The following is a 13,910-nucleotide window of genomic DNA, read 5'->3' as shown; positions in this document are numbered from 1 at the left end:
CGAAGGCAAGAATGTTTTTTGAAGTCAAGACTAGGAGCATCAGGCTCCTCCCACTCTCCAGTTCATTCTTGCCTTCGTACGAACAAGATTGAGATCTATAACGTAGCATTTAGCTAAGTCTTTGGCGTCTCTTTGTGTATTGTTACCTGTGTGACTACCAAGTGTTTTCCTCCCTCTGTCTTGTGTTAACACTGTTTAATTGATTCCTGGGGAATTCTCTTGGAGGGGGGGTTCTCCCTTGCCCGGGCAGTTTATTTCCCCTTTTTGGCTTACCTGACGGCTTTTAGAGAGACCGCGGCTGCGGTTCTCTACGTTTCAGGCTGTATTTGAGTCTTTTCTCTCCGAGTTCTGCCGCTTCCCTTGGGAGCTTGCGGCTGCGACTCTACCGTAGCGGCTTTTCTCTATTGGGCTGCCTTGAGCCGCGCTCCATGGCGTCTGCAGAGAGACCGCAGCTGCGGTTCTCTCTTCCCTCAGGCGGGAGCTTGTGGCTGCGGCTCCCTGCGTTGTCCCACCACCCGTTTTCTAGCCTTCCCTGCCCACGTTTTTTAACCGCTCAAGTCAATACCTTCCTGGGTTCGGCCGCGCTCCATGGGAGTCTGCGGCTGCGGCTCTCTCAATAGCACTCCGTAGTCAGTGGTGGCGGTGGCCGTTTCTCTGCTGCCTTACCCGTTACAACATTCTCCCAGACGTCCCCCCCCTTGGGTTTTCGGAGCCGCGAGTGCGCTTTTTAGGTCCCGCGGCTGCTACTGTGAGATTGTATTAGGTAGCCTCTTCCCCCAGTTCGCTGGCACGAGTCCGCCATTGCTCCTTCATCTCCGCCATTTTTGATCATATTTTCCCCGCTCTTTTTACGGCGCCATTTTGTTTGTCCCTTTTGTTATTTCCTGTTATTAACCAAAGGAGATCTTCCTTGCAAGGCTCCCTGTATGTGTGTTGCAGATAGGACCCTATAGCTATACTAAGGTTCTTTACACACGACTCCTGCTACTGCTCATTACGACTGTCTGCTATACAACTACTTGAACTTACACTTCTGTGGCTGTATCATTAAGGCTGTGGCTCTGATCTCAGTGGCTGGACTTTACATTCTGCCCCATTTGGTACATCCTGCCCCCTCTGTGGCCGTGTACCAAGCCTAACCTAGGCTGAATTATATTGACGCTGATGCCATAGTGCATTCTGCCCCCTCTGTGGCCGTGTACCAAGCCTGAAATCTAGTCTGCATTATATTGACGCCGATACCATAGTGCATTCTGCCCCCTCTGTGGCCGTGTACTTAGCCATCTGCCAGTGCATTCTACCCCCTCTGTGGTCGTGTACTGTGCCTGTTCGGGTCTCTACATCCTGCCCCCGCTGTAGCCGTGTACTGCACCCAAAGTAAATATAAGATGGCGGAACAGTCAGACATGTCTCAGACAGCCAAGCCTCAACCATCTAACGCAACTAAGACTAAGCATGCTAAAGCACTGGCTAAGACCAAACACCTTGCAAGCCATAGCAAACCCAAGCGTCCACGCTATGCTTCTGTGCCAACCCCCACCACAGCAGCTCAGGAACAGCTAACGGACATGTTTCACTCCCCCGATGCTTCTTCTGACGAGGAGGACCTTGCTGGATTTCCTAATCAGCCTCCGCCTAGCCAGACTCCTCCCATGTTGCCTCCCAGGGCTTATCCTCCGACTCAACTCACGGAGCCACCTACTCAGGCACAAACATCTGCTCCAACGGGGCTGCAGCTGTCCCATGATTTCCTTTCACAACTTCAGGGCATGCTGTCATTTTTCACTCAAATGCAGTCACCACCACAAGTCCCCACCATACCTCAACGTGCTATGGAACGTGTGTGTCATGAGGCAAACCCTTCTTGCTCCCCAAATCCTTTTGACGTAGCCAGAGGCAGGTGTACTGACGAAGCTTCGTATGGGGAGGAGTCAACCTTTGCTGATCACGCTGACGGAGACGACTGGAGCGACTGTTCAGAACATGAGGAGGATACATCGTATCGCCTGTTTAATGCCTCAGATTATTAGCCTCTAGCGCACAGGGTAGTTAACGTCCTTGGTCTCCAAGCTGCGACTCCAACAACTACCACTCCAGCTATTAAAGGGGCCAGGGTCCTCAAATCCCCTGCACCAACTGAGCACTACATCCCAGTGCCGGATCCCAGTGCCAAACTGGCCACCGAAAAATAGTCTCATCCATTCCAAACTCGCCGTTTCAAGAACCTGGCTGACAAACTGTACTCCTTAGCCCCCGACTTTGCCACTAAGCTAGCCGTCCCCGGCATAGATGAACCGATCGCTAGCCTAGTTTCACGATCTCTTTTGCCTAGGGAAGGTGAATCCCAACTCAAGAATGCTACTGAGCTACGACTAGACTTCGCTCTCCGCAAAAATCATGAGGCCACTGCCTTTTCCATGCGTGCCTCCGCATCAGCTTCCGTCTTCTCCAGAGCAGCAATGATGTGGCTAGATGATCTTCTAGTGGACCCTAACCCTGATCCTGTCTCCCTCAGAAGGTCACTGATAAAGTTGCGTAAGACAGCGGCGTTTGTAGCTGATGCCACTTTGGATGCCACTCAACTGGGGGCACGAGCCATGACGTCCCAGATAGTTGTTTGAAGGACCCTCTGGCTTCGCCACTGGCAAGCTGACACTACGGCCAGAGTGAATCTTTCTAGGGCTCCTTACTCCGGATCTTTGCTCTTTGGCGAGGAAGCTCTAAAGGCAGTGCTGGTCGATCCCAAAGACGCCCACAAACCAGTTTTGGCCACTGTCAAGAACATCGATCACAGACATTTCGGGCGATTTCCCTCCTTCCGCACTAACCAGCCCTTTCGAGGAACGCGGCCGGGAGGACGAGGCCACGACTTCAGACCATATGACCCCAATTCCTTCAGGGGATCCTGGAACCGGCGTTTCCAAGGCAGAGGTCAGTACCAAGGGCGCAGGGGTTCCTCATCGTCATATAGGGGAGGGTCTCGCCAACGCAAGCACCTCCCGTCGGTGGCAGACTACATATTTTTGGAGACCAGTGGCTACGCCTCACTACGGTCTCCTGGATCAGGGACCTTTTTCGTTATGGCTATGCTATAGAGTTTTGGGCGACCCCACCAAACAAATTCCATTCGTCTCCTTGTCCAAGGGCAACAGCTAGGCACAGCATCATGCAGACAGCTATACATCACCTCTTGGACATAGCAGCGATAGAGCCAGTCCCCACAACTGAGAGGTCGGAAGGGGTGTACTCCCTCCTATTTGCTGTGCCTAAACGAGATTTATCATGGAGGGCAGTATTGGACCTCAAGTTTGTCAACCGCTTTGTAACATATCGCAGGTTCAAAATGGAATCCCTCCACTCCATTACAGAAAGCCTGCAAGAAGGAGACTTCCTGGCTTCTATCGACCTAAAGGAAGCATATCTCCATGTCCCTATTTGCATAGCCCACAGAAAGTTTCTTCGGTTTGCATTTGGCCACCAGCACTTTCAATATAGAGCGATGCCATTCGGCCTCTCCTCTGCTCCGAGAGTATTTACCAAAGTGCTACTCATTTTAGTGGCTTATCTCCAGACTCAAGGGGTCCATTTCTATCCATACCTGGATGATCTTTTAATACGGGCAAGCTCTGAAGAGCTGGCTCATCGTCATTTAACGCTCACCCTCAATGTCTTGCAGGCCTACGGCTGGCTTGTCAACTTCGACAAAAGCCATCTTCAACCAACCCAATGCCTACTTTATCTAGGGGCGATGTTGGACACTCTGCAGGCAATGGTGTTTCTGTCTCCAGATCGCATCACTGCCATCACACACATCGCAAGGTCCCTGATGCAACAAACATCCACAGACGTCATGCTCCTAGCCAGGGCGCTTGGAATGTTCATCTCTACCATCCATATTGTGCCATGGGCTCGAGCCCACACTCGTCTCCTTCAGTGGACTTTGTTGCCTTTTCAACAGGACATTGCCAGCTCCAATCATCACAAAGTTCCCTTGAGCCCCGCACTGCGCCTTTCATTCCGCTGGTGGACGAGGGTCCAACATCTTTCCAAGGGCACTCCGTTCAGAGAACCCCGCAGGATTGTTGTTACCACAGATGCCAGTCTCATCGGCTGGGGAGCCCACTGCAACTCCCAGTACGTTCAGGGGGTTTGGTCCACCGCAGAGCAGACTCAGAGCATCAACTGGCTGGAGCTAAAGGCTGTCCACCTAGCTCTACTTCATTTTCAGTCTCTGTTCCCTTTGGACCATGTTCTCATTCGAACGGACAACACGTGTGTAAAATCACATTTGAACAGACAGGGGGGCACCAGATCCCGTCCTCTGCAGGACTTAGCCTCCCTCATCTTCGTCTGGGCAGAACAACATCTACAATCCCTAAAAGCAGAACACCTCAGAGGGATTTGGAATGTGACAGCAGACTGGCTCAGCAGACAACAGGTCTTTCCGGGAGAATGGAAACTTCATCCAACTATTTTCCATTGCCTCCAGTGTCGGTTCGGCGTCCTCTCAGTCGACCTGTTTGCTTCCAGTCACAATTGTCAGCTTCCCAGGTACTTCGCTCGATACCTGGACACAACAGCGGAAGCAGTGGATGCTCTGTCAATACCGTGGCCAGACGGTCTTTTGTACGCCTTCCCTCCAATACCGTTGTTAGCCAAAACCTTGAGGAAGGCGCGAAGCGAGAGGGCACAGTTGGTCCTGATAGCACCATTTTGGCCACGCAGACCGTGGTTCTCGGATCTCCTTGCAATGTCAGTGATGGATCCTTGGACTCTTCCAGTCAGGCCAGACATTCTATCCCAAGGTCCAGTATGGCACCAGGACCCCACTTGGCTCAATCTAACAGCGTGGCGTTTGAATGGGGACATTTGAGGTCGGCTGGCCTGTCGGACACTGTTATTGATATTATCTTGGCCTCGAGAAGACCATCTACCACTCGTATTTACCAACATACTTGGGTGGCTTTCTCCAAGTGGTGCCAGTCCCACCACCACGATCCATCACTGGCTACCATGCAACAGGTGCTGCAATATCTCCATAACGGCTTTATGATGAGACTTAGACCCAACACCTTACGTCGACATGCCTCGACTTTGTCATCTATTCTCTCAGTGTCTTCTTCTGGTGCGACTATTTCCTCACATCCGTTCATCAAACGCTTTCTGAGGGGAGTCGCTCTACGTTCTCCGGCTGTGGTCCATCGGTTTCCCTCATGGAGTTTGTCGAAGGTTCTGCAGGCTTTGCAACGCCACCCGTTTGAACCCATCAGGACTGTGCCTCTACGTCTGCTGTCCTTCAAGGTCTTGTTCCTGATCGCAATCACCTCTGCGAGACGCGTTTCGGAACTGGGCGCATTGTCCTCTGCTCAACATCTCTGTGTCTTCCATAAGGACTCTGTTGTATTGAAGACTGATCCTTCCTTCCGTCCCAAGGTTGACTCAGTTTTCCATTGCAACCAGGACATTGTTTTGCCTTCCTTTTGCCCGAATCCTAACCATCCTCTCGAGAAGGCTTGGCATTCGTTGGATGTCTGGAGGGCTCTCAAGACCTACCTGTCTAGGACCCAGGATATACGACGAACTGAGTCTCTGTTTGTATCCTTTAACCCACGTTCTATATGGCATAAAGTAGCTAATTCCACCTTATCCTGCTGGTTGCAGGCTTGTATTGCCTTAGCTTACGAATCCCTTAAGCTTCCAGTGCCAGCTAGCATAACAGCTCATTCAACTAGGTCAGCGGCTACTACGGCTGCTTTTGCTACCAACGCTCCTGTTGCTGATATTTGCAGGGCTGCAGTCTGGTCTACCCCACACTCGTTTATAAGGCATTATAAAATTGATCGCTATGCCTCTGCTGACGCCTCTTTTGGCAGACGAGTGTTGCAACAGGTTCTTAATGAGGATTAGCATGTGGGTGGTCCGTCCCTGTATGGGCTGCTTTGGTACATCCCGCAGTGATGGCATACCTCCTATGGAAAATGTACCATTGGTCTCACCTGAAAGGTGATTTTCATAGGAGGTATCCCATCACGACCCTCCCAGTTGGAGGATGACTAGATATTTTCTCATGTGTTATATATTCCTGTTACATTATTATATTTAACCTGAAGAGTGAAGTCAAGACTTCTAGTTCTATTATATCGCTATGTGGAGTCACATTATTATGAATTTTATTATTGTGTTATTTTTCTGCTGCCAGGCCTGTTGGCCTTGTTATTGTATTTTTAGATATTTCTCTTTAGACTCGCTGCGAATGAACTGGAGAGTGGGAGGAGCCTGACGCTCCTAGTCTTGACTTCAAAAAACATTCTTGCCTTCGCACGATAGGTGGAGCTGATACCCGCAGTGATGGGATACCTCCTATGAAAATCACCTTTCAGGTGAGACCAATGGTACATTTTATCCACAACAACCCTGTGAAGTAAGTTAGACCAAGAGAGAGTAACTAGTCCAAGGTTACCCAGCAGCTGCATATTTCACTTTGAGCCCTCTAAGGTAGGGATAAGGAGCCTATAGCCCTCCACATGCTGAATTACAACTACCATCAACCCCAACTACTGGCCATGCTCATAGGAACTGGAGCCCAACAACAGCAGTTACATGCATTAGTACAATTTTCTTGCATGTTTCTTATGTTACTGTTTTGCCAGAAATTTGCTGTTTAAAGGTAGTCCCTTGAAGCAACTAAGGAACGGGTTTTTTTCCCATGGACAAGAGCTGATGATATGTCCAGTATGCTACCCTCAGTAGTATTTTTCTCCTTGTCCTTCATGAAGGTTAGAACCAAGGTGGTGACTATGAAAAGCTACTTTGTTTAAATACTGGGTTTGATTTCTTACCTCTGAATGAGTTTTTTCAGTTCTTTGCCACGAAATCAGCTCAGAAAATGTGAGACGAGTGGCTACAGAAAATGCCTCCAAGGCTTATCCCTTTGCAGGTGCTACATTACTCTGTTGCATTTCCAAGGATTAAATTGTATTTTCTTAACACCAGGAGATCATTTTAATGTTATATGCTGGTTTTCAAGGAAATGTTCCATAGCAAATTAATAGCCAATTGATAGGACATAACAATGGCGATATTCAGCTTGCTTGAGAAATTAATGATTACAAGTTTACATGTTGGACGAAAAGAAGCAATACCAGACCTCTGCTCTGTGTGGCAGCTACAGAGCTGTCAAAAACAGGTCTTCACAAAGCTTTCTACAGATGACTGCCAGGTATTTATTTTCAGACTTTTTATTTCTAGTCCCTACTTCCTGTGTCATTAGCAGGCCATGAATAGCCCTTCCCTACTGTTACCTTTGCTAGGCATAGATATACTGCTTCTTACTGTCTTTTTAAACCCACCAGAACTAAATTATGAATTCCATCAGTTAATCATATATAAAGTAGTTTAATTTGCCCTAAGTCTACTACCAATTAATATAAGTGGATGAACTGAATTTTTTTTAAAAAAATCCTAACATAATTTTGCACAGCTGCAGGAGAAAAGGGGATCCTGACCACAGAGATGAAATGAAACCTCTGGACTGAACTGAATGAGAAGACAGACCTAGGTTAGCAAATACTATCATGTATAATGATAGGCAGGCCATTAGGAGATATGTTGTGGCTGTATTTATTTATTTATTATTTGATTTATATAGCCCACCCTTCCTCCCAGTAGGAGCCCAGGGTGGCAAACAAAAGCGCCAAAAACACTTTAAAACATCATAAAAACAGACCTTAATTTTTTTTAAAAAAGAAGTTTTAAAAACAAAAAGCAATTCCAACAGACCCAGACTTTGCAATATTGTTTTGATGAAAGACATTGCATTTATTTCTCTGATTTAATATGCCTGTTTACTTGCTTTGGGGGCCTTTGGGCCACAGAGCAGCATATAAATAAACTTTAAAAAAGCAAGTCTCACTGCTTTTTTCTAAACAAAAAGGCCCCAAACATTTCCTCATAGAGAATGTGTTTCAGCACCCTGATCATTTTGGTTGTCCTTTTTTGCACCTTTTTCAGGTCTGGAATATTAAGTATACATGGCTCTATAGCATGTTGGTAGCAAACTAAGCTCCCTGGCCTTTAGATATGCAGAAGGAACTTGGACAAAGGCAACTCTTTTCAAGCACACCAACTTATTAATAGCCTACAAAAGTGGATAAACTGTAAAGTGGCAAAACTTGCAGTTAATGTAACTAAAGCATTTAGGGCAAAACTGTTCAAGCAGATTGTACAATGCTGAGCTTTGCATTAGCTAGTAAACAGCATCTCCCATCACCAGACAGGTTGGTGGAAGCTAGTACAGAGTTGTTCCAAGGGAATAGGCAACCTACTTCAGTTTTAATTGTGGATCCAAAATCTAATTTATCACCTTTCAAATAATGTGCACTGTTTGCAGTTGTCACCTACTTTCTTCTATCCCACCTCAACCAAGTTTTACATCATGCAGACACATAAAAGACAAATGACAGTCATCATCATGCCTTACTAGCCCAGTCCCTCCCTCCCTCCCTCCCATGAACAGGCTCAACGTTTGAGGGACATGCTTGTGTTAAAAAGCTTGTAACATTCTCAAGTCATGTTTTTATAAAACATGTATTAGGACAAGTGTTCACCATATTCCAGAAATGTTGACACTGTTTAAAGAATCATCATTAACTCTTTTAGCCAAATGGGAAAAAGCCCTGCTGTGGAAATGTTACATCAAAACAAGAATGTACTAATTCTATTCTTAACATCCCTTCCAAATATACATATCAACATAAGGCAACAGAGCAAAAATTTTCTTTTAACATACCATCACTGCAAGTGGGAATTGTTGAAGCTGAAAAGAGTTCTCCCAATTGTTCCCAGCAAGGCTGAGAAATCTGCATCATGACAAAATCTGGTTTTGTGTCTATGGAACTGTTCAACGAATTATTCCCTTGTAGGGAATTCACTGTTCTTGCTTCCCTGCTCATAAGGAAGGAAAGCCAAAATTTTGGCATGTAAAGAAGAGTTGAACTTTTGACAGTTGCCCAATGTGGGCAGGGGAAGAAACCTCTGTATTTCAGATACAGTATGCACAGGACTAGAATGTTTGATACATGGTTAGTAATCATCCAACAAAGAGCTATAGTTTGTAAGATAAAAAACAAAAAACATATGTACACAAGTTCAGTCTCACACCAAAATCTCTTGCATACACTAAAACAAACGCAATTCAAGTGCTTAGAGAATCCACTTGCTCAATTTTCAACCAATACAAAGAAAACAGGAATTTACTTGATTACAAGTCATCTAAAAAGTCTGTGTAACAAGGACGCAATACGTCCAGTCACTGTCACCCTCAAGATGCCTCTTCATCTTCACTTTCTTCCTCCTCCTCCTCTTCCCCCTCTTTTTCTCTCTCAAGCATTTTCAGATATTTGCTAGCCAAGATCTTCTTTGGCAGGATATCTGGAAGAACAACACCTTCATTCAATGATTATAGAAGTACTCTTCCAGCTGCTACAAAAAGCTCAGAGAGGTTGTGGCCCACTCCAAGGTTCAGTATGGAACTGAACGCTCAACACAGAATTTTACACCTCTACACCTTCATTTTATTTTTTTAAAAGCTCAAATTTATTACAATATTACAATAAAATGAATAATACAGAGAAAAACCTGAAAAAGTAATCAAACCCAATACTTACAGGATAAACTGAATAGCTAATATAAGATTGATAAAACAAATTCAGTTCCTTAAATTCACAAGATCTCCAGCTATACAGTAGCTCTGGGAGAAGATTGTTTTGACAATAAGAAATGGGATGTAATTTGCTATAAAATCATTGTATTTGTCCTGGTTCTTTTGATCTCAAATAACATGTTAAGTAACATGACTTTCCAAATTAAATTAATTCTGTTCATTAATACTAAATTACTTAAGGCCTCAATTGCAAGCAGCATTCTTGCTGCAGCTACCATATAAAAAAGTTCTCTTGTTTCTGCCTTATTGGATCATCTGTATCATTTAATAATAGCAGAGCAGTGGTTCCCAAATCCCCCCCCCATATTGCTAAGGGTCTTGGTGAACCACTTAATGATTTTTTCCATCTGTTGCAGCAATTGTAATGCTAGAAGCTGTATGATTTTTATTTGTATTTTTACAGACATGCCATGAACCAGCTGAATGAAGCTTTTGGACCACTGGCTCTGGGAGCCCCTGTAGCAGAGGATCATACCAGATTTCATAACCTAATACTTTAAAAATTAAATCTATAACTTTATCCCAGTATTCCTTTACTAAATTACATTTCTACCATGTTAGAAAAAATCAGGAGATCATTACCAAATTTCCAACATGACTTTGGGGAATTCTTAATTTACTTCTAACTTCAGGAGTTATCTACCATCTTAACATTATTTTAGAATCATTTCCCCTTAAATTCCTACTTAATGAGAACACCTTATTCCAGAGGGTCTCACAAGTCTCTTACAGACGTTACTTCCTACATTTTGTGTTCACTTAACCATATATTTCACCTCTGTGAGTTATAATCTACTATATATTTTGTCTGATGAGAATTTGAACACCTCTTAAGGTACCATAACCAAATTTTGCATGATGGTTCCTGATATCGAGTAAGTTTTTGTCTACGTTTAGATAAAATTGGACACCATTTTGAATCAAGATGGCAGACTGAACCTTTCAAAATTGCACTGATTTTAATCACTGATTTAAAAACTGCATTTATGTATATGGTTTCTTAGAATTCCCAAGCAACACTGGGCCCAAGGCTGCTAGGATAAAAAACAAACTCTAAAATAGACAGGCTGAAGCTCAAAATCCCAAACAAGAAAGCTCACCTACACAAAGGTCTTAGCCAATGTCTACATCTGCTCATACTCAGAATTGTAAAATGAATTTATATTTATTACCAACTGCCTTCTAATCTAAGTTAGATGGGGTTACCTTGTTTCACAACAATCTTACAAGATAGGCTAGGCCAAGAGAATGGACACAGATCACCCATTGAAATTCATGGCCCAGTGGGGATTTGAATTCAGGTCTTTATAAGTCCAGTGCAGTACCTGTTACATCACAATGTTCTGCTAATTCTATAGCTTACAATGCCACTGATGAATTGATATGATGTAAAAACTTAAAATAAATCAGCTGACAGTGATGCTTTTTAATGCCTGAAGCTACTGTACATGTTCTGTTTGAACCTAGGCTAAAAGTCATAGTGAGACTCTCCATGGCAGATACTGGATACTGTACATTTTGTTATTTTTTCCTCCCTCTTTTTACTGACTATTCCCCCCCCCAAAAAAGTTACATTGGGTTAGCCATGCCCATTTTTTATGAATCTACTCTGACTAGGAGTAGCATTGGCTATAGCCCATTACTCTTACTAATTTGATAAAGACTTACCTGCAAGGAATTGAAAGGTCTCAGACTTCTCTGCTGTACGGGACAGGTCACTGTAGGTTAAGGATTTGCTATTCTTTCCTTGGCCATGCTTGTAGGAATGCATGGCTAAATACTGGACAAACAGCTCCTAAGGATAAGAATACAGTATGCAAACAGCTCAGACATATAATTAAGAATACAATATTTATGTTAATTATGCTAACTGCCCTGTCTGAGCCATAGAGGGCATGCTCTTGTAGGCACTAAAACAAGTACCAGTGATGTGACACGAGGTACATCCCCTAGTAGATTCATTAAAGCCTGAACTGATTTTTTAAAAAATCCTGAAGGTTACAGAGTCTAAATAAAATCAGAAGTCTCCTAAGACGTCTTAAATTAGTCCAGATGTTGTTGAACTATAATTCCTATAATCCTTGACTGTTAGCCATGGTGGCTGGGGTGATGGGTGTCAAACAACATGTGAAGTGCGACAAATTCCCCATTCCTGTTGTAGAACTACAAAAGTGCATCCTCAAGTCACAATTTCCAAGCCCAATTCAGTTTTGAGTCTGGTACAAGTATGCATACTAGAAGTTGGAAATGTTGGCATCCAACCTGGCTAAAAGAATGGGACAACAACAAAAAGCATTGTGTTCCTCTCCCACTTCCCACTGTTTCCTCCCAAAGATGAAAGAATTAATCAAGAGCAAAATGGCATCTCCTGAAGCTTCAGTAACATTTGAGGAAAGATGCTACTGCAAGAACGACTCATGCATCCAAATTTAGTGCTTCACAATCTTTTATTGCATTTGCTGTCACAACAGTCATTGAGAGCAGGCTGCTATAATCTCTCAACACTTAATATGAAAATATTTAACCCCTTTACAAAGTGGATTACTAATGTACTTGCAAGAGCACTTTCATCAGTACCTTCTGGTTAGTGATCTAGGGGAGAGGCCCTGCTCATGGTCCCATCAGTCAAAGAAGCAAGCATGATGAACAAGCGGCCAGAGACAAGCCATTCTTAGTGATGGGACCTCAGCTATGGAACCCCCTTTCCAAGGCAAATCAGACAGGCCCTGCATTCAGGAAACATTACGAATTTTATATTTCTCCAGGCTTTTGGACAATAGCCTTATGAATTTTACTTCAATTGTTTTTATGTCAATTATTGTTGGGATCGGCCCTAGGTTTCCTTTGAAGAGAAAGGGTGGATTATAAATTTGAAATAATAAATAAAATACATGCAACACTTCTGAGCGTTTAAGGGGAGTACTGTATAAATACTAAAGAGATTGGGTACTTCATGTTTGCAGCTATCTCCAATACTAAGAAAACAAATAAATGACTTTTTTGCTTCTGCCATTTCAAGGAAAGAGAAAAAAAGATGCCCCAGGTGGGTTGCTCTGCTATTCTGTAGTATTCCTGTAGTTTCGTTATAGGGAAATTTATTGTGTGTGCTCTTTTCTAGGCAAGTCTGCCCTCCGTAACGTGAATCTTTTTGAATGTGCTGGCTGATACAACCTTACATGTCTGTGGGAAAAAGTCCTGGGCATTTTTGTTGTTTTGAATGGCGAATGTTATAATTGCTTTTAAATCAGTTTTTAAGGTGCTCGAAAGTCTATTTTCTAACTTAAAAAGCAGTCATTAACTTTATTACATTTTAATTCCTACAAAGAAGTGCCACTACTCAGAGGTAGAGCATGCAGAACGGCCTTGATCTGTCCAGAGTAGAAAACATTTGGCTACATGGGCAAATAATGTGACCAGGCTAAAGGACCTTCCTCTGCTTCTTCTTAAGAACGTAAAGCAGAATACACGGTCACTTCCATTACCCCAATCGATCTTCGTAAAATAGGCCAGTGGCCCATCTAGTCCAGCATGCTGTTCTCACAGCGACCAACCAGATGACCCAATGGGAAGGCCGCAAAACAGCGCAAAAACACTCTCCCCTCCTGCGGGTTCCTCACAACAACCCCGTGAGGTAGGTCGGGCCCATTCGGGGGGGAGGTTTAAAACACTGCCCCGCCCCCCACCAGCAGGTTTTTGTTTCCACAGACAAGCCTCCATTCGGGTTTCCCTCAGTGGCAGGGACGGCCCGGGAGGGTCGCTCTGAATTCCCGTACGAGACTTTCTGGGCCCTCCCTGAGAGAATAATTTGTCGGGGCCTACCGTGGCCTTAGCGGTAAGGAAAATAGCGTCCGGGTTAATGCTGGAGACCTCAGGCGAACTCTTCATGATCACTCGGATTCGAGACAAGGGCAACGACACCAACCGGTTTTCGCCGCCGCTTCCGCTCACTCTCGACGCCATCTTCCCGGACCATCTGCCCCCGCGCGCAGTCCGCCGGAAGCGCCGTCTGCCCTTCTGGGATTTGTAGTTTACGTCTCGACCCAGCCAGGTCCATGGCATGACCGTTGGGGCCTAGGCGCACCGGCCGCTTAGTCAGGCACGCGAGATGCTAACGCGAGAGCGAGAAAACGGCACTGCATTCATCCCGCATTTTTTTTTTAAAAGGAGGCCTGGCGCATGCGTTGTCATG

General features: G+C 44.7%; 1 protein-coding gene across 2 annotated transcripts; it reads right to left on the bottom strand.

Moving 5' to 3' along the window:
• Positions 1-7,222: 7,222 nt before the first annotated feature.
• CHRAC1 (chromatin accessibility complex subunit 1) lies at positions 7,223-13,909 on the bottom strand. 2 transcript variants are annotated; one of them, XM_061607031.1, is made up of 3 exons: positions 13,541-13,909; positions 11,390-11,516; positions 7,223-9,444 (listed from the first exon to the last, which is right to left on the bottom strand). In XM_061607031.1, the coding sequence occupies exons 1-3, from the start codon at positions 13,778-13,780 to the stop codon at positions 9,320-9,322; spliced, it is 492 nt and encodes a 163-aa protein (XP_061463015.1). In that variant the 5' UTR covers positions 13,781-13,909; the 3' UTR covers positions 7,223-9,319. The 2 variants fall into 2 exon arrangements, with proteins under 2 accessions (XP_061463015.1, XP_061463016.1); XM_061607032.1 differs by having other exon boundaries at positions 7,223-9,429; positions 13,541-13,897.
• Between the last annotated feature and the right edge of the window lies 1 nt (position 13,910).

This window comes from Rhineura floridana, chromosome 1 (genome assembly GCF_030035675.1).
Source record: "Rhineura floridana isolate rRhiFlo1 chromosome 1, rRhiFlo1.hap2, whole genome shotgun sequence".
In the NCBI taxonomy this organism is placed as follows: Eukaryota; Metazoa; Chordata; class Lepidosauria; order Squamata; family Rhineuridae; genus Rhineura; species Rhineura floridana.
The sequence above is the reverse complement of the archived record's forward strand: the minus strand, read 5'-3'. Positions and strand labels throughout refer to the sequence as shown.

Coding starts and splice junctions, on each gene's coding strand:
- CHRAC1 (XM_061607031.1), bottom strand. CDS start 13,780: ATGCCATGGACCTGGCTGGGTCGAGACGTAAACTACAAATCCCAGAAG. Junction 11,517..13,540: donor TCCTTACCGCTAAGGCCACG/GTAGGCCCCGAC, acceptor TCTTATCCTTAG/GAGCTGTTTGTCCAGTATTT. Junction 9,445..11,389: donor GACCTTTCAATTCCTTGCAG/GTAAGTCTTTAT, acceptor CATTGAATGAAG/GTGTTGTTCTTCCAGATATC.